Below are 24069 nucleotides of genomic sequence, written 5' to 3'. Positions count from 1 at the left end.
CAGTTCCTGAAGTCTTGTTTCTGCTCACACCTTCAGTGTTGCTTGGAGTTCATTCTTCCATCACACAGGTTCTTGATCACACGCTACCCCGTGAAATGGTTGAATATTAACGCATTCTTTTTAGAAGGTATTCATAACTAGAATGTTCAGAACTCTGGGCCTCAAACACTTGGCCTATAACTGTCAGCAGTTTGATACACAAGCTGATGAATGAATGGGAGGAAGATGAATCAGTCTGTTTCTAGAAGCTCGCAGCCTTGGAAACTATGGGGGAAATTCTACTCTGTCATAAAGGAGTCCTAAGAATCAAAATCTATTTGATGGCAGTGAATATTTAAAATATGCAGCTAATTCTTCATACTCAACAAGGAAAATACACCCAATTTAAAAAATTTCAGTACACAAAATAAGACCAACATGATAAATAATGCATACCAAGATGTTAAACATCTTTGAATTGTGATTATGCACACCAAAACCTCCAGAAACCATTCACACTCACAAGGATTTCACTGCCACTTAGTCAGTTTGGACACTTAGTGACACTTAGGGCAGAACTACCCTTGTGGGACTGTAAATCTTTACTGGAGTAGAAACTTCATCTTTCTCCCATGGCGCAGCTGGTGAAACTCAAGTTTCTAAGACTCCAAGAACATTTCAAAGGTAAATTTCAGAGTACAGAATTCTTCCTGAAGAGGTTCCCACTCACTTCAGACTCAGAGAAACCCTGCAGGACAGGCTAGAACTGCCCCGGGGAGTAGATGATTCATCTTTCTTCCACGAAGTGGTTGATGGTTTTCAACGGCTAACCTTGTAGTCGGCAGCCCAATGCTTTACCCACCATATTATCTAGAAGTGTTAGGGAGATGGAAACACCACTTCCAGAACTGTGTAGACATAGACGGTAAATATTTTGAGAAACAATAGCTTCACATTTTGATACTTTTATTTAACAAACATTTCTATGATTCCGCAGCAATTCATTTTGACGTATGCCCATATCTCAATATAGACATGATAGCAAGCTCAGAATTTGTTATGCCTCAAACCAGAGGTCCTCAAACTTTTTAAACAGGGAGCCAGTTCACTGTCTCTCAGATCCATGGGAGGGCCGGACTATAGTTTAAAAAAAACAAACAAACTATGAACAAATTCCTATGCACACTGCACATCTCTTATTTTGAAGTAAAAAAAACTAACCGGGGCAAAAACACGCGGCGGGTCAGATAAATGTCCTCAGAGGGCCGCATGTGGCCCGCGGGCCATAGTTTGAGGACTCCTGCTTCAGACAGTTGAAAAAAGATAATTGCTTTTCTATTACAAAGCTCTAGAGACAGGAAAGTGTCATTTAATCTTTTTCAAGTGCTCTCTATTTAAGCTTCTCATCCTGAGTTCGCAAACTTCCAACATAATATATCACCCTAAAGTGAAGATGTCCCCAAAGAGCTGCCATTTAAGCTGGGTTCTTGGGAATTTAAAACACAGAATCTTTTAACTAGAAGAAAGGAGCTGAACTGAAGACCCAACAATGCCGGCAGTTGAGCTCCTTGCAGATGGCTTCTAGCTCATGACACGGAAAAGAAGGAAGAGGGTGGGGAACACGCTAAGCTCTTGGGAGGATTGTTTGCAAGAGAAAGTCCAGGGCCGACCTCAAACGCCGTGATGATTCACTCCCTCGAGCACCAGGCAAAATGTGAGCTCCAGTGAAAGTATGCATAATGTGTATTTTAAAAATGCGGTTTCTCTTTTAATTTCAATTAACTAGGTGCATGCAACTATAAATTGTATTATTCCCTGCAGCATTCAAGTAGCTAGCCTTACAACACAGACTATGGGAGAACGACCCACAAGACAAAAGTATCAGTAAGCTATTGTTTTATGTTACTAAGGGCTCTGTATTCTGCAAGGCAGAATTGAATTTCATTCAGCTGGTTGGTTGATTCCCTCTCTCCCATCTTTCAAAAGGTTCTCCAGAAAATATAACCCAAACCAGAGTATCTTCATCTTACCACCTCACAGACTAGACTCTTCCCAGTCTTCAGTCATGCAGGGGTATGATTTTACTCTTTCACATCTTTGCTTAAATTTTAAGTAAAGCAGAACAGCTAAAAGTTAATGGGTGCATTAATTCTCGACTGACACAGAAGCTATTACAGAATGAGGAATACATTTACACCAAGAAAAGAGTATAATGATGTCTTTAATGAAAATAACCCACTAAAAATGTCCCACACAACACGTCTGAGTCTCCTTAGTCCGCAGTGGGCTAATAAATAAAATACAGACATGATGGCGAAGTCTTTGGTTAGTGGCATTAGCACAAGTTGGCCAAGCAAATTCTTACATATAAACTAGTTTTAAAGCTTCCCCTACTAATGCTTCTACCAGACAACTAATAACACACCCCAAAAGGCTCCTGGCCAATGTTAGAGGCAGCAAGGACTTTAAATAACTTTTAGAATGTTGGTGGAATGAGACAGGCCATAAGTAAAATATGTGTTTCGCAATCTTCTTTAAGTTCTACGTTACCGGTACTAACTAGAACGCAGGCCATCGGCTAAGCATTGTAGGTGCAATCTTGTCTTTAATACTTACGACAATGTCCTTGCATATGGTATTATTATTATCCTTCCAATTTTATAGATGAGAAGACCTCAAAGGTTGGCATCTAGGCTCAAGGTCCTGCAGTCATTCACTGCCCCTCTAGGGACCCAAAGTCAGTCTGCGCTTTTAACCACACATTTCACTTCTGGGTGGATGTTCACCTGGTCATTGTTTCCTGAGACATAACCATGTGCAGATGAAGTGCATGTTTGAGCTATTAGACCCTAAGTAATTATTTGTTTGGGGAAACATCTGTCTCACTTGGCAAGTCATTGAGGTTTAGATCTGATTTCATAATTTGGTCTAAAGAGTAAAAACTTCTAAAATTATGAAACTTTGATGATCAAAAAGGACCACCTACCAAGGACTCCTGATTTCTACAATAGACAAAACCCACCCTGGAAATTTCCACAAGAATGTTCTTCTCATGAACACAAGTTGGTCTTCAAGTCCAGGAGATGAAGTGCCCTTATTTCAGCTTTTGTAAATCATTTCTGTGATGATTGGAGAAGATGGCAGCATGGTGCATATTTTTATAATAAAGGAAATTATTAAACAATTAGAATGCTAAATGTCTTAGGATTGAAAACTATGGATGACAACATTAGCAAATGCATATTTGATGAATCTGTTATTCTATCTCCTCCAAAAAAAGACTATAAGAATGTACATAAATTTTGAAAGAAAAGATGGTTTCAAAATTTAAAATTCTGTCCAGAATTGTCTCTATTTTATTGGAAACTTACAATCCATTTGTCCTTCATAATTAATCAGGATTACCTTGCAAACTGCAATGCAAAGTTTAGTGAATAATAAAGTGTCTATAGTATCAAAGATCAGGTAGAAAGGTTTACAATAATAATACAAATGATTAAATTGTACTTATTATGGATGCCAAATACTGTTCTTGATATTTCTTATATTAACTCATAACAATCCGGTGAGATATGTAGCATTATCATTCCTATTTCTCAAATGATGAAATGGAGGTGCTAAGAATCTCAGCAACTTGCTCAAAGACACATACCTAGTGAGTGAACTAGTAGGATTCAAACCAAGGCATCTGGCCTCCAACTGTGCTTTTAATCCCCATGTTTGGAGCCTACCTAGAATAAAAACTGAGTACCAATACCAGTAACTATACCAAGCAATCCCAAAATTGCACAAAGCATTACATTTTTGTTTACTGTGCATATTACCCCCAGGCGCCTTTCTTTCCCACTTTAAGCAGAGGCAGATACTAGCACATATCACCAAGAGTCACCTTTCAGAAAATTAAAATATCAATTTTCCCCTCCTCTGGGGCCGGAGTGGAGACGACCTGACCCTTAATCTACATAAGGCTCTTGACATCATTAAAACTGGCTCAGAGCACAAGCCTCAGCAAAGGGAAGCAGCTCCAGCCATTACACTAGGGGTGAGTTAATTAAATATTTGACCAGTGTGGTCTGCAAGTGATGTTATAAATAATCAAATGACCTTTTGCAGAAAAAGTTTCTCCACCCTGCTGAAGGGAGTCAGTCCCTGGTTGGCACAAACAGGCTGAGCACTCGACCCCTAACTGAAAAGCTGGTGGTGTGAACCACCGAGGGCCGCAGAAGACAGGCCTGTCTCTGCATCTGAAAGGCTAGCTGCTTGAAAACCCTCTGAGCTAGTTTTGCTCTGCACAGGTGCGATCGCCATGACCTGGATCCAACTCCAGGGCAACAAACAATAACTTTATTTCTCTAGTTAATCGCTCTTCAAATAAAGGTTCATTAGAAATCATGAAGTCCATGCCGAAGGAATAAACTTGGACAAAAAAGATTTGAATTACAGAACTTAGGCTCCATCAAACACCAGTCCCGACTTGTTTCAGGGAGCCTTTAAATTATTCATTAAATTCTATATGAATACTTTCAGTGATGAGGAATACTCAAATCTTTGGGTTACTGTACTCATCTTTAATGAGCTCTTAATGTTAAGAATGCGTTAAATCCAGGGACAAATCTTCAATCCCTCATCACAAATGGTGACATTTATTGAACTCTATTTCAAAGTTTATTCTAAAGACAAAATGTGAAATGTTTAATTTTACAAAAAGTCTATGAAGTATACAATACAAGAGATTTTAAATAGGAGACATAAGTCCCAGAGAGAAAGCCTACAGTGTACAAAGGGTAGAGACTACATGCTTGTTCAGACGTCGGGATTTATAGACAGAATTAAGTCTAATCCACTTTCCAAGTTGGCACAAATGGTTGGCACTCAACTGGAAAATTAAAGGTTGGCTCTTTGAACACCTTGGATATAAGGCCTGGTCATATACAGTTTTCGAAGTTATAGCCAAGAAAACCGTATGGTGTGCTGTCACTAGGTAACACGGGCAGTCGCCGTGAGTTGGAATCAACACAAAGTCAGTGAATACTTGAAAGGAACCCCTGGAAGTATTTGAGGATCCCGCACCTCCTGCTCTTCTTCTCTTTCGGTCGTTTTTAGATACGCATTCTTCCCCCCACTTGCTCTGCATGTACAGAGGCAATGCTCTAAAGATATAATTCACATTCCACTTCTTGTGTAGTTCTTTAAATTCCCTGACCCCATCCTGAATTAATCACATCAGATTCTAAGTTCACTTAGTACTTATTATGCAATGGTAGGCTGCTAAATGTTTAACAACCAGTTCTATGATATGATTGGGACAGCCAATAGATAAAACCACTCATTTTAATGAACCAGAAAAAACTGAAACATAGAAGATATCTGACAGTAATTTACGCACTCATCAAAGCATAATCAAGGGAATTTACAACATGTATGTAAGGATGGTTTAACATTAGAAAAATAAGCATCTTAATCCATCAAGTAAACAAAACAAAAGATAAGAACCACCTGATCATTATCAATCATTTCAGAAAAGACATTTGTTGTAACTAACAGTGAAGGATTGCCACCTTCAGTACAGATTACGACTCAATGTAAAGAAAACAAAATCCTCACAACTAGATCAACAGCTAGTATTATCATAAGCAGATAAAATATTAAAGTTGGGAATGATTTCTTCTTGCTTGGATCCACAGTCAATGTTCAGAGAATCATCATGCAAGATATAAATGATACATTACATTGGGCAAATCTGTTGCACAAGATCTCTTTAAAGTGTTGAAAAGAAAGAAGGCTATTTTAAGAACTAAGGTAAGCCTGACCCAAGCCACAGTATTTTCTATCATATGCATGATACTGTCATATGCATGTGACCACTGGAAACTGAGAAAGGAAGACTGAAGAAAGATAGATGCATGTGCATTCTGGTGCTGGTGAAGAATACTGAGCGTCCTATGGCCTGCCAAAAGAACCAGTACATCTGTCTTGGGAGAAGTACAACCAGAATGCTCCCTAGAGGCAAGCACGGTGAAATTCGTGCACTATGGACATGTTCTCAGTAGAGAGAAGTCTCTGGAAAAGCAGAGAGGCAGCAAAAGAAGAGGAAGATCTTGGACAAAACGGTTGACACAGTGGCTACGACAGGGGCACAAACGCAACAGCGGTGAGGACTTGGCAGGACCTGGCGGTGTTCCGCTCTGTTGTACTATGCGTCAAACCCAACTCGACAGCACCCGAACAACAGAAACAAAACAAGCCCCAGTCCTGATTAAACACTCAACAAAATACAAAGAGAAGGGAAATTTCCATACAAAATGAAGGCTATGTATGCAAAAGCGATGGGCAACATCTCCCTTAAAGTAGACACTCTGAAAGCATGGCTTTCGCCAGCAGGAACCAGGTCGGTCAGATGCCCCTTTCCATCACTCTTAGTCAGACTGTGCTGGAATTTGTAGGCAGAGCCATTAGATAATAAAAAGTCACCCAAAGAAGCCAAGCTGGCACAAAGAAGGGACCTTCTCATGCTTTGAAGATGATATGACTTTATACATAGAACATATGAAGGTTCTATGAAAATAAACTGCTTTAAACTATTGAAAATTTGGTAGCATGGCAGAATACAAGTTTGACATTCAAAAACCAATTCCTGTATACGTCTGAGGAAAACTCAGAAACTGAAATGAATTCCATATGATCCAACAATCCTTCTGAATAATCATAGCATGAATATATACATGCACACCTATGTTGATTGCAGCACTATTAACAACAATAACAAGTTGGAAACTAAATGCCCATCAGTAGAAGAATGGATAAAGAAACAGTGGCATATGAGGGGCTACCCCTAAGAAAAAAGGATAAATGTTCTGCTGGGTGGAGTTTTTATAATATGCATTTTCAGCCACTAGGCAAGCATCTAGCAACTCATTCTGAGTTAGTGCACCCAGTGACATTGCCTGGGAAGGTTCTCTCTGGATGTGATAATTACATAATCCTTTGTCAATTTGAGAGGATTATGAATGAAGGGGTGGAGTTTAGTCTGTCAATCAGGTTACAGCTTGATGACCTCATTTGGAGTTGCTAAGAAGATAAATAGCTCGCTGGAGGCAGGAGACAGGTTCACTCCCTATGGGACATCCCTATGGAAAAGACACATGGAGAGAGGCTGATGGAACCAGACCTCTGGAGCCGGAGAAGCCACGTGGAGGACCCTGTCAGTGCTGAGATGCTTACAATGCTACTGGATCCAAAAAAACTTCCCATACACTGGCTTGTGACCTTCCTGCATTTGGCATCATCGCCTGTGTAACATGAGTCTGAAGAGGACTTTATAGATTAGTATGACATATATGGTTAATATTGGACTTATGTACCTAATTTGGACTGGGCTGGGATGTTTTCTTAATGTACAATTACTGTTTATATAAAGCTCTTGCTTATACACATATGTATGTCTCTGGATTTTTTCTCTAGTCAACCCAGACTAACACAGTGGTCACAGTGATTTTTTTTTTTTATAAAAGCAGTTTCACTCAAATCTTGTTTTTTTTTGTGATGGTCAATTTAAGAGACAGTGTACAGCTGTGAAATGTCACTTCCTGCTTGGGAAAAAAAGCTGCAGAAACTGTTGTGATGTTGAACACAGTGTACAAAGACAGCACTATGGGAAAACTCAAGTGTACCAGTGGTTTTCTCGTTTCCAAAGAGGTGAAATGTCAATTGATGACAAACCTCGTTCTGGATGCCTGCCAGCTTCACGAATAGATGAAACTGTCCACAAAATTCGTGCTCTTGTGATTGAGGACTGCTGACAAAGCATTGAAGAGACTGGGTGGTTATCTGGACTCTCTTGGGGTACAGTTCAATAAAGTTCAATGGAAGATTTTGGGAATGATAAGAGTCACTGTAAAATTTGTGAGCCGCATTCTGAGTGACCAGAAAAAACATGCCATGCTTTCAAAGACCAGCTCCCCAAACAACCTAGACTTTCCCCCCAAGGTCATTACTGATGATGAGACATGATACTAATTGTAAGGCCCGACAGCAAACATCAATCAAACTAGTGGAAGACATCATTGTCACCTTGACCCCCAAAAGCTAATCAAGTGAAGAAAAATCAAGACAGGTGCTGTCAGCCATCCAAATAGATGAGTTTAAAAAATGTTTCCAAGAATGGAATCACAGAGTTGACAAGTGTATTAAGTGTAATTAAGAGCACTTTGAAAATGATAAGGTTGTTTTGTAAAAAAATTGAAATACAGAGCTGTGACCACAAAAATTCCTTTTGGGCGGGGGTAGCCCCCTTGCACACACACATACACACACACACAGTAGAATACTAAACACATGGTCTGACTGAGAAATACTGTTGAAACCACAGAGAACCTCATGGCAGGGAGCCACTGGGAGAAAACTGTGCTTAATGAAACTGGTCAACCACTAAAGGACTAGCATCCGATGAGCCCATTGTTGTAAGGGGGGGGGGGAGACAAAGATTTTTATACCTAAGGGAACAGACTTTGAAGATTAACAAGCGGGGAGGACAAACTAGACAACAGAAAGCGGGAGAGCTGACAGATATTAAATCATATGAAGGGGAAGAGAGTAATCCGAAAGAGAAATATAAGGAGGGAGGATAAGTTAAAGTGATTAATGGGATTTGATAAGTACTTTAAACTATTGAATAGAAAATTAAATATCTTAAATGTAAAACCTTTCTCTAGTACACAATTTTAAAAGTTGTTTTACAAATACAAACCAACTAAAAACAATTTTGGGAGCTATCTTGAAGTACAATGCTGTATGTGATAAGTTAATATATATACACCTATAAGTATGACCAGTTACTACAAATATTATTCAAATTGCTGCATCCACCACTAAACCCAATAATGAAGACATTAGAGAATTGTAACAACTTCTTTATCAATCAGGATGGTTCCTGATATTGGAATGCAAAAGTTGGAAACAAAGAATTAATATTTAGAAAATACAGCCGTGGCTAGAAAGGAAGCTGGAGACCACATGATAGGATTTGCAAAGGAATGTCTTCTTTGCAAACATATTTTATCAACAAGGTTAGTGGTGACTATGAACCTGGCCAGCTGAGACACACAGGAGTCCATTTGACACTGTCTGTAGAAAGAGACGATGACAATATTCAGTATCATTGGCAGAACAGGGGCCAGGAGCCAACTGGGCAACAGTTAGTTCATTAATTGTTTATGTGCAAGCTCAAGTTGAACTGGAAAAACTTACAACATGCCCAAATGTGATTTTGAAAATACCTCACCTGAATTTAGGAAACACTTCAAGTATAGACTTGATGCAATGAACATTCATAACTATTTGACAAATGGTGGAATAACATTCAGGACATCACATATGAAGAAAGAAAACGGTCTTTTTAGTAAGAAAGAAAAGGCCAATATTGATCTCAGAAAAGACTTTAAAACATTCTCTTCAATGAGAGTAGCTAAAGTAAATGAAGAAATGAAGTAGATGAGCTGAACAGAAAACTTCAAAAGGTAACTCAAGAAGACAAAGGAAAGAAATGCACATTTTTTTATGTTAGAAAACTGAAAGGCAAGCAGTCTCATTATAACTCTTAAGGAACTGAAGAAAAAAATTCAAGTCTTGATTTCCAATATTGTAGGATTATATGGGCAAAATACTGAATGATGCAGGAAGCATCAAAAGAGATGGCAAGACTAGAGTCCCTGTACCAAAAGTCTTGGCCAACAGTCAGCTATTTCAAGAGGTGGTGTACGATCAACAGCGGATGGTAGCGGGAGAAGTTCAAACTGCACTGAAAGCATTTGTGGAAAACAAGGCTCTAGGGCAGTGACTCTCAACCTTCCTAATACCGCAACCCTTTAATACAGTTTCTCATGTCATGGTGACCCCCAACCAAAAATTATTTTTCGTGGATATTTCATAACTATAATTTTCCTACTGTTATGAATCATGCGACCCCTGTGAAAGGGTCATTCGACCCCCAGGTTGAGAATCACTGCTTTAGGGACTGACAGAATACCAAAGGAAATGTTTCCCAGAACGGATGCTGCACAGGAAACACTCACGAGTCTGTATCCAGAAATTTGGAAGACAAGTACTTGGTCAATCAACTGAAATTGATCCAGGCTTATGCCCATTCCAAAGGAAAGGGACACACAGAATGCAGGATTATCAATTGATATCATTATTATATGTAAGTAAAATTGCGAGGATAATTCAAAACCAGTCGTAGCAGTACCTTGACAAGAGGCTTCCATAAACTCAAGCAATATTCAGAAGAAGAGGTGAAATGAACAATCAATAGCATTGTTGATGTCAGATGGATCTTGGCCCAAAGCAGGGGATGCCAGAAGGTCTGCTCAGATTTTCTTGACTGTGCAAAGTCATCTCACTGTGTGGATCACGGCTAACTATGGGGAACATTGTGAATAATGAGGATTCTGTTGGATTTAATTGCATTCATATGGAACCTGTACATCGACGAAGAGGCAGGTGTTCAAACAGGACATGGGACACTGTGAGGTTTAAAATCAGGAAAGGTGCATGTCAGCATTGCACTCTTTGCAGGGTTATTCAAATTGGATGTTGATCACACACTCTGAGAAGTTAGACTGTATGGAGATGGCAGCATGAAGATTAACAGAAGATGTGCTAACAACCTAGGATTTTCACGTGACACAATCTTGCTTACTGAAAGCCAAAAGATTTGAAGAATTCATTGATGAAGATTGAAGACGATATAATTCAGTATGGTTTACACCTCAACACAAAGAAAACAAAAATCCATATAGTGGGACCAGAAAACGGTATCATGAGAAAGAAAAAAATTCTGAATGTGCCAAACATTTCATTGTATTTGAATCCACAATCAAGACCCTTTGATTCAGTAGTTGAGACGATGCATGAATCTGCCACAAAAACCTCCTTTGAAGTGTTGAAAAACTTAAAATTCACCTTGAGGATTAAAGTGTGCTTGACTCAAGCCATGGCATTTTCCATGAACTCATATGCATATAAAAGAAAGACAAGGAAAACGAGAGAAAATTTATATTGGAATTATGGTATGACTTCCAGAGGAATGGACAAATCTTCCTCATAAGGAGCACAATCAAATGTTACTAGAAGGTAGGTTGGTACAGCGTCATTTTATGTACCTTGAGCACGTCCGTAAGAGGGACCCGTCCCTGGAAAGGGTCACCAGGCTTGGTAAAATCCAGGGTCAGTGAACAAAAGGCAGACTCTCAATCAACTCAACAACAACTGTGGATGTTGCAGATGAGGCAATGGTTCAATCGGTTGTATGCAGAGTCTTTATGAACCAGAACTTGCAAGTATCTAACAGCATTAACAATTATAACAACAACATGTATTAAAATATAGCTGAGAATGTGACTTGAATTTGGTTTTCTAAGTTATAACTATTACTAATTCTTTATAAGTGTTGCTCTATTATACTTGAATAATATCATTTCAAAGGAAGGGAACATGTCATGTTTCTTATCTCCGGCTTTTGGCATGAGTGAAACAAGTTGGCATCTCTCTGACTCCCGTTCGCAGCAACCCTGTGCATGTCAGAGTAGAACTTTGCCCCGCAGGGTTTTCCGTGGCTGAATTCCTGAGTCACCTTGCCAGGTCTCTGGAAGGACTTAACTTTCTATCTTTCAGTTACCACCTCACCGCTGGCACCACTCACAGAGTCCTAAATAATGCAAGACATAAATTAATTGAAATGCTCACTGTCAACATCCATCTCAATATGTAGCCCCTGGATTGTATACAATACTCAGCAAGTGCTCAAAAACTGTCTTTGAGGTTTGAAGGTTCCAGGCATAGAACGTTTCCTATTTCTTAGACAAAGGGTAGCAGTTCACTGAGGCCTGCTATGTAACAGGGCTAAAAATGCGTTGTTCCTCATGCAATGTGAGTCTGTTCCAATTCATAATGGCCCTATGGACACCAGAACCTAAGCAATGGCCTTCCATTATTGTCTTCTAAGATTGATTAACTCTGTTAAGAAATTGAAGTATAGATAGAGTTACTGAGTGAAGTCAAATCGTACTCAGGTATTTCAACATGCATTGATGTTGGTACTTTTTTCTAATCCCATTTGTATGCAGTTCTTTTTGCGTCAGGTTAATTCATAAATTTCACCTCTAAAGTCTCTGTAAAATCCATCATTATTTAGTTCTCACTGAAATCACTTACATATATGTCACAGATATATGAATGGATTTACAGCTTGCACTTAATTCTAGTTCCAGTCTAAGAACAATTACTTCCATCACATGGCGCTGTGTGATGGCTGCGCTCATGCAGAAATCATGGAAAATGTGAGTATTATAGCAATGTTGTGAAGAAAGCAGATGGCGCTTGGTTATCAGAAAGAATAAAATTGGGGATCTTGTGGTCAAACAAGCAGCCATCTAAGTGAGGTATCAAATAAGTCCACGTCCAAGAAGCACAGCAGCCTCTGTGAGTGAAGGCTTGGAAATAATAAAATCCAAATTGGAAGCAGGGGACAGTATCAGAATGTAAATTGTAAACACCTGGGTTGCAGAAGGCGATGAATGAGAGTGTAGCCCAAAGCTGTTGACAGGGTCCCCACATGGATTAAGCCCTCAGTGAATCCCATGTGCTATAAATAGCCTTGTTATCAGATAGAGAACATTGTAAAGCAAATTGTAACTGATATACTTAGACTAAAATGAAATACTTTATTATTTGATTTTCCGTTTGACTCATTTTAACATTGTTTTTAATATTTTCTGCTTTTTATGGAGTTTTTATGTTTTGTCTAGTCATTATTTTTTGTTTGTTTGCTAGCTTGCTTCCTTTTTTGCTTGGTATGATAATCTCTCTATGAAATCCAGGAAAGCCTATAAAGGCAGTAACTGGATTGATAATCGCCTATGGGCATGGCAGGAGAGGTTGAGGGAGATAAGGAACTAACCAGAACGATTACAAGAACATGCATGTTCTGATGTTCTGATTGTGCTGATGATTGCACAAACATTCATCATATGACTGGATGATTAAACTGTATGCTATGTGAGGTACATGCTAATAAACTAGTTTGCGTCTCATGTATCCAATGTTCCATTGCTTTGGTGAAGGCCAACATGACAACTCAGTTTTTCGGAGAGGGTTTCTATTGTGCCTCCAGATGGATCATGATCACTGTTTGATTGGGAGTTCGTGTCGTTTATGCCTTCTTCTTCCTGAAGGAGCGGTCTCAAATGGGACTGCAGTGCACAGGGTCGGCAGCAGTTCGGAACCGCTCATTGCCCCGTAGCAGAAAGGTGTGGCTTTCTACTCCCCAGACACTGACAGTCTTGGAAACTCAGAGAGGCCGTTCTACCCTGTCCTATAGGGTCACCGAGTCAGTATCAACTGGAAGGGGGTGATTTTGGTTTCTTTTGGTATTCTTTCTACTGGATTTCTCTTTCCAGCTCTATATCCAGTCAGTCTGGTACCCTGGCTTAGTCTATGTATAAGTATTGATACCTTAGAAACCCTTCAATGCCACAAATCTGGACTTGCTTTATAGTTTAGTTGATTATTCATGAGAACATCTTCTTAGATTAATGTTTTATGCTGAAAAGATCCTACCAATTCCTGTCTAGATGGTAAAAGAACCAAACACCTATTACTACTACATCTAACTTCTTTTCTATTTTTGATTCATATCAAGTTATGATTTATTTTTTGTCTTGGGTGTACCCAATGAATGGTGTCCTTTTACCTTAATGCCCTCCCTGCTTTATTATGGCATGCATTATTCTGGAAGGAGAGGTTCTACCATTGTTAGTGAATATTATTGAAAGTTTTGCCCATCACCAACCTCAATTGTCTATGCAAGGAGTTAAGAGTTTAACCTGTATCGTCAGCACTGTAGATAGTAGCTGGTCTCTAATTTCCTATTCTTAACAGTGTTATAAATTCTACCCTTTACTAAACTAATGACACTATCACTAGAATTACCTTATGACTCAGAGGGATGATTAATGACATTAATCTAACATAAAAGGCAAGTGATGTCACTACAGTGAACCAGAAACATATATAAACCATAAATATGAGTGAATTTCGGGTTCCCCCTTAATTCTAGCCCCAATGAAAGAACCATCAGTTCTTAGACATAGCACTGATGAAGAGCTAACTGAAGCTCTGAGTTCCATAGTCGAGTGTGGAGAAGAAACCAGATGGTGTTTTACTATGAGAAAGAAAGTGTCTGGGGCCTTCAATGCTTGTCTTCAAACAAGCAGCCATCAAAGTGAGGCATCAGATAAGTTTACATGCAAGAGAGGCACAGCAGTCTGTGTGCTCCAAGGAGCGTAAATAATGAAGGAGAGAATGGTATCAGAGCTTAAACAGTGAGCACCTGGTTTACGGAAGGCGATGAACGACCGTGGAAACCCAACATCTATTTGCAGGGTCCACACGTGGATTAAGTTTCCAGGGAATCCCCCATGAGCACAGCAGCGGAACCTGAATAGCCCCATTATCATACAGAAAGCACTGCAAAGTTTATAATGGCAGATTATGTAGTTATGTTAAAAATGTTTTGATTTGATCTCTCCTTTGACCCATTTTAAAGTGGTTTCAGGTGTTTGCTTGTTGTTTAAGTAAGTGAAGGAGACTGCACGTTGGTTAAGCCTCCAGTGAATTCCCTCTGACCACAGACCAGAGATGGGGGAGGGACTTGTTTACATGCTCCATCTCATACGGTAGCTTCCAGGAATGCGCTTCAAGTGCATAGCCTTTTGCTTCTCTTTCTTTTCACATTAGTCCAGATGCCTTCTAATTGGCATGTAAGTAAGTTTCCTAATGGTTTTCTCTCCAAGCAAATATTTTTTAACCGCATTTAGAATATTGGTTTATAAACCTGTGTTTCCTTGGGTACGATTCTGCTTTCTTTTTTCTTTATTTATTTTTGCTTCTCATTTGATGAGATGTATTTGGTTTCTTTCAAGGATTCTGATTTTTGGTCACATTGGCACGTCTCTTTGCCAGCTCTTATTGTCTGGGCCAATGTTCCTCTAAGCCCTGGCGTTTAGACCACGAGCATCAGAGATGCCGCTGCAGGATATCTGGCACTGGCACCAGAAAGCTGTATTTGTGATACGTACCACATACAAGTTTTAGGCATACCGACGGTCAATAGCCCTACTCTGGCAAATTCTTTCTGGTCCTAGAGAGAAGCACTTTGCTCCTCCGTATAAAGTCCCTTGCTTTATATTTAAGCCAGGTAGAGATTAGCATCAAAGAAAATATCTTTTTGGTAATAATTCAGAAAATAGAATTGGATAACACTAACTGCTAACACTTATTAAAGTGCCTTTAGTATGGGAGACACCTTATGCTTATCACCTATAAACTGCAAAACTATTCTGCAGCATTGGTATTAAAATCCCATCATAAACCTGAAGCACAGAGAAATGGGGTGATCTAGTCAAGGTCACACAGATTACGGTTGGCATAGAATTGGATTCAAACTTGCCCCAACTGTGGCACATGAGACAATTTCACTCTACCAAGACTTTACTTTTAACTGTTTGCTCTTGGTCAAATGGGGACCAGATACAACTACACCCAAGACTGAAGTTGTTGAAAGAGAGGAGGTACACAGTCTGCATAAGCAGGAGAGAAAGGCTTCGAGAGAAAGAAAATCAGAGAGGGAGAAACAGCCTCCCACAGGCACACTCTTAAGTTGTAGTAAGGGCTGAGTAGAGACTAGGAAGAGAAAGAATGTCTTCAGAAGAACAAGGCCCATTTAAGAGACTTTCAAGAAGAGCAGGGCTACTCTGTTGCCAAGCATGGGGAGCCATGTCCAAGACGGCATTCTTCAAATATTTGTCTTCAAATTAACTGCTCAGTAAAAAGATCAAGTCCTTCTTAAGGAATTTGGTTTTATGGGGAATTTATACACGAAGTAAGAGGCAGATACCGCAGTGCTTAAAGTCAGAAGAGATGTGCACTAGGGTTGTGTCTTCTCACCATACTTATTCAATCTGTATGTTAAGCAAACCATCGGAGAACCTGGCTTGTACGAAGAAGAACGTGGCACCCGGATTGGAAGAAGGTTTATTAACAACCTATTCTACTCAAATGACACAACCCTGCTGGTGAAAGGAGGGGGACTTTCAGCACTTGCTGGTGAAGACAGCAGCATTCAGTATGGGTTACAACTCAATGTGGAGAACTCACTAGGCAACCTCATGATAAGCAGAGAAAAGCATAATTGTCAAGGATTTGTCCTTGGTTGGGTCCACATCAATGCTCCTGCAACCAGTAGTCGAGAGGACTAAGGTGTGACAGACAAAAGCCATGGTATTTTCAATTGCCAAGTCTGCATGTGGAAGTTGGAAACTGGATCAAGGAAACCAAAGGAGTGATGCGTTTGAATTAGGGTGCTGGTGAAGGATACTGACAGTACCGTAGCCTGCCAAAACGACAAGCGACCATGTCTCTGAACAAGCACAGCCAGGTGCTGCTTCTGCTTCCAGGAAGCATGGTGTGACTTCATCTCACCCACTTTGGACATGGTGCCCGAAGAACCAGTCCCTGGAGATGGACATGCTGCTGGGAAAAGAGAGGGGAAGTGAAAAAAGAGGAAGCCCTTTCGCAAGATGTATCAACAGTGGCTACCAAATGGCTCGGACATGGGAACAACTGTTGGGGTGCAGCCGTGCGCGATGGTATTTTGCTCTGAGGTTCTTGAGTCGGCCATCTAACTAGATGGCACAGAACCACAACAGATAACTAACAGTGACTCGCTCCTTATTGGTTCCATATGGATGGAGTTCACACTATTTAAGAATAGGGCTGGGTGAGAAGGCATGATTGTAGGTTAATTTGATGAGGCAGTATTTATACCGCCTGTGTGACTGTCACCCATCTACCATCTGCATGCTGCTTCCTTGCCTTTCTTTCATGGCTGAGGGTAAACGTTTCCTCATTGGTAATATCCTCCCCAATTCTCCTCCAGAAATGTTGGTTCTTAACTTAAGTATAGGACTTTTGTTCCATTATAGTTATTTGGTAATATGTCAATCTTTCCATGTATTCCTTAATTTCAGAAATCATTCCTTATTTATATGTGCATTTCTAATGTCTATTTTATATAATGAAACATCAACATTTCCAGGAAAATCCCATTATCTTACAATTCCACTTTTCCACCAACTTTTAAAAGCCCATTTGTATAATAATTGGTCAGGAAATGTGGGTTGAATATAAGAAAGAGTTAATAAATGAATGAAAGAGTGTACAAGCAACCATGCAAATGAGAGAAAATTAATAACATATACATGGAGAGCTCAAATAGCTCTCTGCAAAAATCTTTGGCTGAATTAGTATAGCTCAAGCCTACAATTCTTGGACATCTGACAGGTCTCTAGGGATCCAAAGTCTTAAATTCAAGGCCATATAGTATTTCAAGTTTACTGTGAAGCTGTAATATTAATGAGACATTCCATGACCACCCAGACTTTTTATTAAAACACATGGGAGTAGATCCTCAGCCAAGGATAACTTTCATCCACAAAATCCCTCTCAAAGGCAGGCAGCAAAATGACGGACAAAAAGCTGCTACTTCTGTATTGTCAACAAAGGTACCTGTAGAATGTCATCCTTGAACAGAATATAAATAGCTTGAAACATTTGGGCTGTAGAATTATATGTGGGTTCTACAAACATCACCCTCTATCAGACAACCTGAAGACAGTCATAATCATAATGATATAAAGCATGTTCTCAATTTTCTCATGTCCACTAAAATGAGCAGTTGTTTCCTTTAACCTGTAATTCGACAAAATGAGCCCACCATATTAAAAGGAAAGGCCAGAGAATCATTATTGGTTTAGATATGGAAATTACATTACCATGCACATGCACTTGAGCATGATGTTGTGTTTCTCCAGCTGCATTGGTAGCCACACATGTGTATCTGCCAGCATCTTCCAATAAGGCTTTGGCAATTTGTAGAACTCGACCAGAAGACTGTATCTAATTGGGAGCAGAAAGCAGGGCAGCATTTTGTGCTTTACACTTGGACTTGAAACATTCTCTAAGATTGACAAACTCATTTAAATTTATAATCTCTAATTATATTTTCCAGCCAATATCTTAATTATATCCTGATATATTAAAGCCAGATCACTTAATCATATACAAGAAAATTGAGTAATTTGATTGAAACGCTTTTCTTATTCATTGGAAGAGGCAAAACGAAATAGCCTGCAGCCAGCCTGCTGGTCTAGTCATGAAACTCCACTGAACAAAGGACTTCAGCGCTGAACTGTGAGGTATGTGATGCTGGAAAACATCAAATGGTCCAATTGATGTAACACTTCATAAATAGTTTAAAACAACAATCTTTTTGATTAAATGGTCAGGGGACCCAGAAAAGCAACAAAACTATGAAATATGGCGAATAGGAATGCAGATAAAATTTTCCCTGATGAGTTTTCTTTATTTCCCTCTTAAACCCATGGCAACTGGCTTCCACCATTTTGAAGTTGGTTATTCAGAAGTTAGTCTTTGTTTATTCAGAGGCGACAAAGAACTTACAGCCATAACATCCTCAGGTCGAGTTAAGCTAATATTTGTTTCCAGCATCCACAGTATTTGAATTGCTCTCTGAGTGCCAAGGATACAGCACTCCCTTAGTTCCTGTTCTCAGACTTTCTTAGGAGATTCATTAACAGAATCAGCATCTGCTCATTTTCCTGTACCATGAGCAGGAAACACGTGCTCGGCATAGATTCTACTGGAATTCGTAATTTTTTGAAAAGCTGTAAACCCAGTGGTAGCTTTAGTGTATCTTTTGTGTGTTTTATTATTATTTTAATCATTTTATTGGGGGCTCATACAGCTCTTATCACAACCCATAATAGGCCCACTGTGTCAACACATTTGTACATATGTTTCCATCATCATTCTCAAAACATCTTTCTACTTGAGCCCTGATATCAGTTCATTTCCCCACTCCCCCTCATGAACTCTTAATAATTTATCTTTTTTTTTCATGTCTTACACTGACCACTGTCTCCCTTCACCCACTTTCTGTTGCTCCCCCTGGGATGGGGTGATATGCAGATCATTGTGATCAGTTCACCCTTTCTCCCCACACCTTCCCCATCCCCTCCTGGTATCACTACTCTCATTATTGGTCCTGAGGAGTTTATCTGTCCTGGATTTCCTTTGTTTCCAGCTCTTATCTTACCAGTGTACATGCTCTGGTCTAGCCGGATTTGTAAGATAGAATTGTGTTTTTGTTTCCAACCACAAGTTAAATATGTTAACATATGGAATTCAGCACATCCAAAAGTGACCTCATAAACGTGTCCCTTATATCCTTAAAACCAACTTCGCATTACATCTTCCAAGTATAATCTAGTGTAATGGCACTCACTTTCCTTCCAGGCGGCTTTCAGAGACCATTTTGCCTCTCCTAGTAATCACTGCATGGTTCTTAGATCCCCGGTTTCCATTCCCACCGCCACTGTGGGATTACAGTAGCCTCATAACTAATGTTCCAGTGTCTCCAATTGTTTCTATTGTTAATCTAGCATGTGTACTACTGCCAGAATAATTTGTCTAAAATGCAAATTTGATTATTTTACCAGTCCCTATTCAAATAGCATTCATGGCTCCCTAGTTTGCCCAGAATGAAATCTGAACTCAGTAGAACACTCCAAACTCACCGCATTCTGACCCCAAATGATCTTTCATGTAGACACTTACATAACCTAATCTCTAGCCACTGTCCTATTTTCAATATACTAGACGTCCAGCAGCACATTCATATGTTTATGTTCTCTACTGCACCCTAGCCTTTAAATGCAACACTTCCTTAAGACTGCACTAGGTTTGGCCCTTCTCCTTTTGTTGAGTACTTCTTCTTCCATGGGGTTAGTTCATCTGTGCCCATGACTTCAAACATTATCTATGTGTCAATATTCGGCTACCAGTCTATTTTGAGTTTCAGGAACTTATGCTCACCTATCTACTTGACATCTATACTAGTTTATCTCAGAGTTCCCTCAATCCCAGAGGCTTAAAATGCAAATCATGCTTTAATTTTTTCAAACCTCTCCTTTAGTATCTCCTATCACCAGAATAAATCATTATTCATTCAATTAGGTGGCTCAGATATCTACAAGTCTTGTGCAACACCTCTCTGCACCCTTTCCTTCCTAAAGAACATATGACTGCATGAGTAATATAGCCACTACATCACTCAACTCTATCCCATCCTCATCTCTGAACAGATTGAGAGCCTCAATTCCTGTCTCCTGTATTTTCAAGGCAAATACCAATATGTCTTAATCCATTGCCCTATATCTACTCTTCTTCCAATTTATTCACCAGAAGGGATCAAGATTACAACTGAAAATGCAAGCTTATTATATTCTTCTCCTAAAATCCTCCAGAGGCTTCTCAATCCCTAAAATAATAATAATTAATAATAAATGTCCCCTCCCTCTCTGGTCTCCACTAAGACCAGCTTTCCCTTTGGACGGAGGAGCTGGATTGCTTGCTTTTGTGTTCTCAAAATATATTGTACTCTCCATTAATCTAATTTGTTTGCCCATATACTTCTTTGAAATATTCAGTTTTCTTTTATGCCTTCACCTAATTGCCAAACATTCCCCCAGATTTCTGCTCAAAAGCTTTTCTTGTGAAGTGAATTTTTTTCTCACTATCTGTTCTTTCATATAATCTACCCTGACCCTTAAAATCCCATACAATTGTTCATAATTATACTTTTATGATTATTTGCTAAATGTCTGACTCCAAGGCAAATAGTTGTTTACTTGAACTATGTTGTTTACTTGCATGATAGACTGGACCTTTCACTGGCACAAATAAGTGAATTCTGCTGCATGAGGAAAGTGAATGATCAATGAGTAATGAGTAGACCCCCATCAGTTCTCCTGGGAGCAATACTCATCACGTGCTTCGTTACTAAGAACTTACTAACGGCGCAGATCAAGGCCAAACAAATCAGTTGATTTGATCCTAGTGGCATATCCATTCATTTCAATTTTAAAATCAATAATTTAGATTATATTCAGGATTACAATCTATCTATCCCTCCATCCCTCCATCCATCCAATAGCTGAGCAAATAAGTACTGAGTTAAAATTATAAATCAGTATGAAGACTTTATAGGTGAACATGACTAACTGGGTATATCTCATCTAAAGCTTAAACTAGTTCAAAAATGCTTTTGAGACTTACTTTACTTGGCTGTATGTGAATATGAATTTGCTTCAATCATTCTAAAGCGAACAAATTTGGGTGATAGTGGCGTAGTATTGAGGAACAAATGTTCATCCATGAGATGTTAGTTTTTCATTAGTTAAAACATGTATAAATCAAAATAAAAGCACCGATCACCGTTAAAGTCAATATCATTGTTAAGGTTATAAGAGGTTACACCTGGTTTTTAAATCAAAATATGTGGCTGTTCTTAAAGACTCGAAGGAAAACACATATTGTTTGAATAGCATCCCCACAGAATCTGCCAGCAGAACCCTGTGATTAAGGATGAAGAGGCTGGTGGAGCACTCTCCGTTTGGGTCCAGTGGTACTCAGGCTTACTTTGAGGTTTCCTTGGGCGGTATTCACGGGTTGGCCATCCTTTAACCATGTGATAGATGGATGCGGGATGCCGTTGGCGATGCACTGGAGGGTGACAGACTTGTATTTCACCACAGCTCTCTCCGAAAGGCCGGAGGACTTGATTGTGGGAGGAACTAGGTTTCAGAAGGGGAAAGAAACAAGAAAGGAAGGGAATGAGAGTGCGGATGAAGAAAAGGCGTAAGCAAAGGGGAAAGGAAAGATGGGGGAAATCAAAATCAAGAGGTCAGAAAAGTACACAAGAATCCGAAACTTTAAAAGTGAACAAAGAGGGAAACAATGATTTCATCCCATACTTTGAATAATAATTTTAGCAATTTTAAAGGTTACTGCTTATTGAGCTAAGGATCTCCAATTCTCCATAGGGTATAGGAACATTGTGCTTGCAGTCTATACATACTATATAATTTATTTACACATTTTAGTGTTTTTTCCCAAACTATAATGCCCTTTTATTTTTTTTCTAGAGCTCCCTTTGTAAATCAGTATGAGTTCTGGGTATATATATATTTAGAATAATGTATAACTCTCCCTGCCCCCAGGAAGGCAGATTGAACCTAGGGTGATAATTCAATTTGAAAGTGGGACTGTCAAAAGCCTTCTTGTAGGGATTGGACTTGGTACCAAGAAATGGGACAAGCGATATTACATCATGGGACTGAATAGGCAGTGGGAAACAAACCAATATACAAAACAAAAAGTCTTCAGAGACAGAGTAAAAAATAAAGTTGACATTCAAAGAAACCTCTGCTTGTGGTTTCTAACGGGCTCTCCAGTTTCTGGTTCCAGACCGTCGCTGCCCAAGCTCTGTGGGCAAGTGAGACACACAATACTCTGGCACAGGGCTCATGCTCTCCTCAGGCTAAGGGCTGTGACTAACCAAGGGCTCTGTGAATGCACTTATTTTGCCTGGTTCCTTCAAAAACATCGTCAGCCTCTATTTCTGGAAGCGACCTTATTCACATTCCCTCCTGTTTTGGCTAAACTACCCAATGCTGGCACAACCCTTTTTTACTTTGAATTTTCTATCTGCCTCTTCTATCTTACTCTCCGCATCCTGGCTTTCTATGCAGAACACACGGCGCGTCACTTGCATTCTGGCTAACTCCGTTCCTCTGGTTCCGATTGGTTGAGGCGCTCTGTCAGAAGGGTGCTTGAAGGCCTGCCATCATTTAATTCACATTTGAATCTCCCACACTCCTTTCCGCAACTCAAGATGGGTCTAAATTACTAAGCTGCAGTCTGAACTAGATAACGGCACGCTACATAAAATCATTTTCACGTATGGTGCTCCAATCCCTTCATCGCCATACCATGAACAGTTACTTCAAATTCTTTCTTGTTCTCTCCTGCAGTGTTGGCTGCCACACACCGATAAAGACCTGTGTCTGACACTTGAGCCTGGGCAATAACCAGTTTGCGTCCATTTAGCAAAACCTTGAATCCATCTCTTTCATCGATTGGCTGACCATCTTTCAGCCACCTACAGAAAAAAAGCAAGAAAAAGACGTGAAATACACATTTAGGTGAGTAAGCTGCTGGCATCATCTGTCTACTGTGAGCAAATGATCAGTGGTGTATCTGCCTATGTTCACCTTCTGCACCTGGGAAGCAGAAAGGAAAGGGAAGCCTGACGGAACACAAGAGTTGGCAGACGGTTGCCGCATAACAACTGGCGGATTTGAACTGCCAACCTTGTAGTGATCAGTCCAGTGCTTAATGCTTAACCTATTGTACCATCAGGGCTCTGTGGAGAATTGCGGGTTCAGCCTGAAAGTTCAATTTCTTTATTTTTGTTTACTGATTCTGAGCTATAAAAGAAACACATCTCTTAATGAGTACCTACTTCAAACTTTTAAATTTTATCAACAAGAAAAACCCACACAATCCTCAAACATCTATAAATGAAAACCCTGGCATCATAAAGTATTATGTTTTACATTGCCTATGAGAGTCATTTGCCATTTAGTTCTACGATAGTGTGTGAATAGGTTATTTCCCTCATAATTCATGCCTAGATTCCCTTCCATCATGCTGTGAAAATGAGTGACAGTATTCAGCAAGCACACTGAATGACCTTCCATCATGCTGTGAAAATGAGTGACAGTATTCAGCAAACACACTGAATGAAAGAAAGAGCGGGAACAATCAGCAAATATAAGAGCACGTCAACTCTCATGATTTCTTGAATACATTTGTACATCTTAAATTTACTGATATATTTGCATATTTTCACATATAAGGCATACAAGCATATAACACGAGTAAAAGCAGAAAGCATGCATGACACACACAGGAAACGACTCTATGAGGCAGTTGTGTGGCTTGAAAAAAGACGTAAAGATCATGATTTTTTCACTAAAATACAGGCAACACGTCAGTTGTACACAGGTATGGTTTCATAGTCTGTGTCTATGAGTCAAAGACATATTGGGA

At 39.6% G+C, this 24069-nt stretch overlaps 1 protein-coding gene across 2 annotated transcripts in view; it reads right to left on the bottom strand.

Moving 5' to 3' along the window:
* The window catches only part of HMCN1 (hemicentin 1), a 544205-nt gene that overhangs the window by 192042 nt on the left and 328094 nt on the right, over window positions 1–24069 (bottom strand). For both annotated transcript variants that reach the window (XM_075528409.1, XM_075528416.1), the window contains exons 34-36: window positions 22947–23116; window positions 21595–21749; window positions 17868–17991 (exon numbers count right to left, since the gene is read on the bottom strand). In XM_075528409.1, the coding sequence (XP_075384524.1) occupies window positions 17868–17991; window positions 21595–21749; window positions 22947–23116 (449 nt within the window). The remainder of the gene's footprint in view (window positions 1–17867; window positions 17992–21594; window positions 21750–22946; window positions 23117–24069) is intronic.

This window comes from Tenrec ecaudatus, chromosome 1, assembly GCF_050624435.1.
Source record: "Tenrec ecaudatus isolate mTenEca1 chromosome 1, mTenEca1.hap1, whole genome shotgun sequence".
NCBI classification, from domain to species: Eukaryota; Metazoa; Chordata; class Mammalia; order Afrosoricida; family Tenrecidae; genus Tenrec; species Tenrec ecaudatus.
Note: the sequence above shows the minus strand (reverse complement) of the source record. Positions and strands in the feature narration are given on the sequence as shown.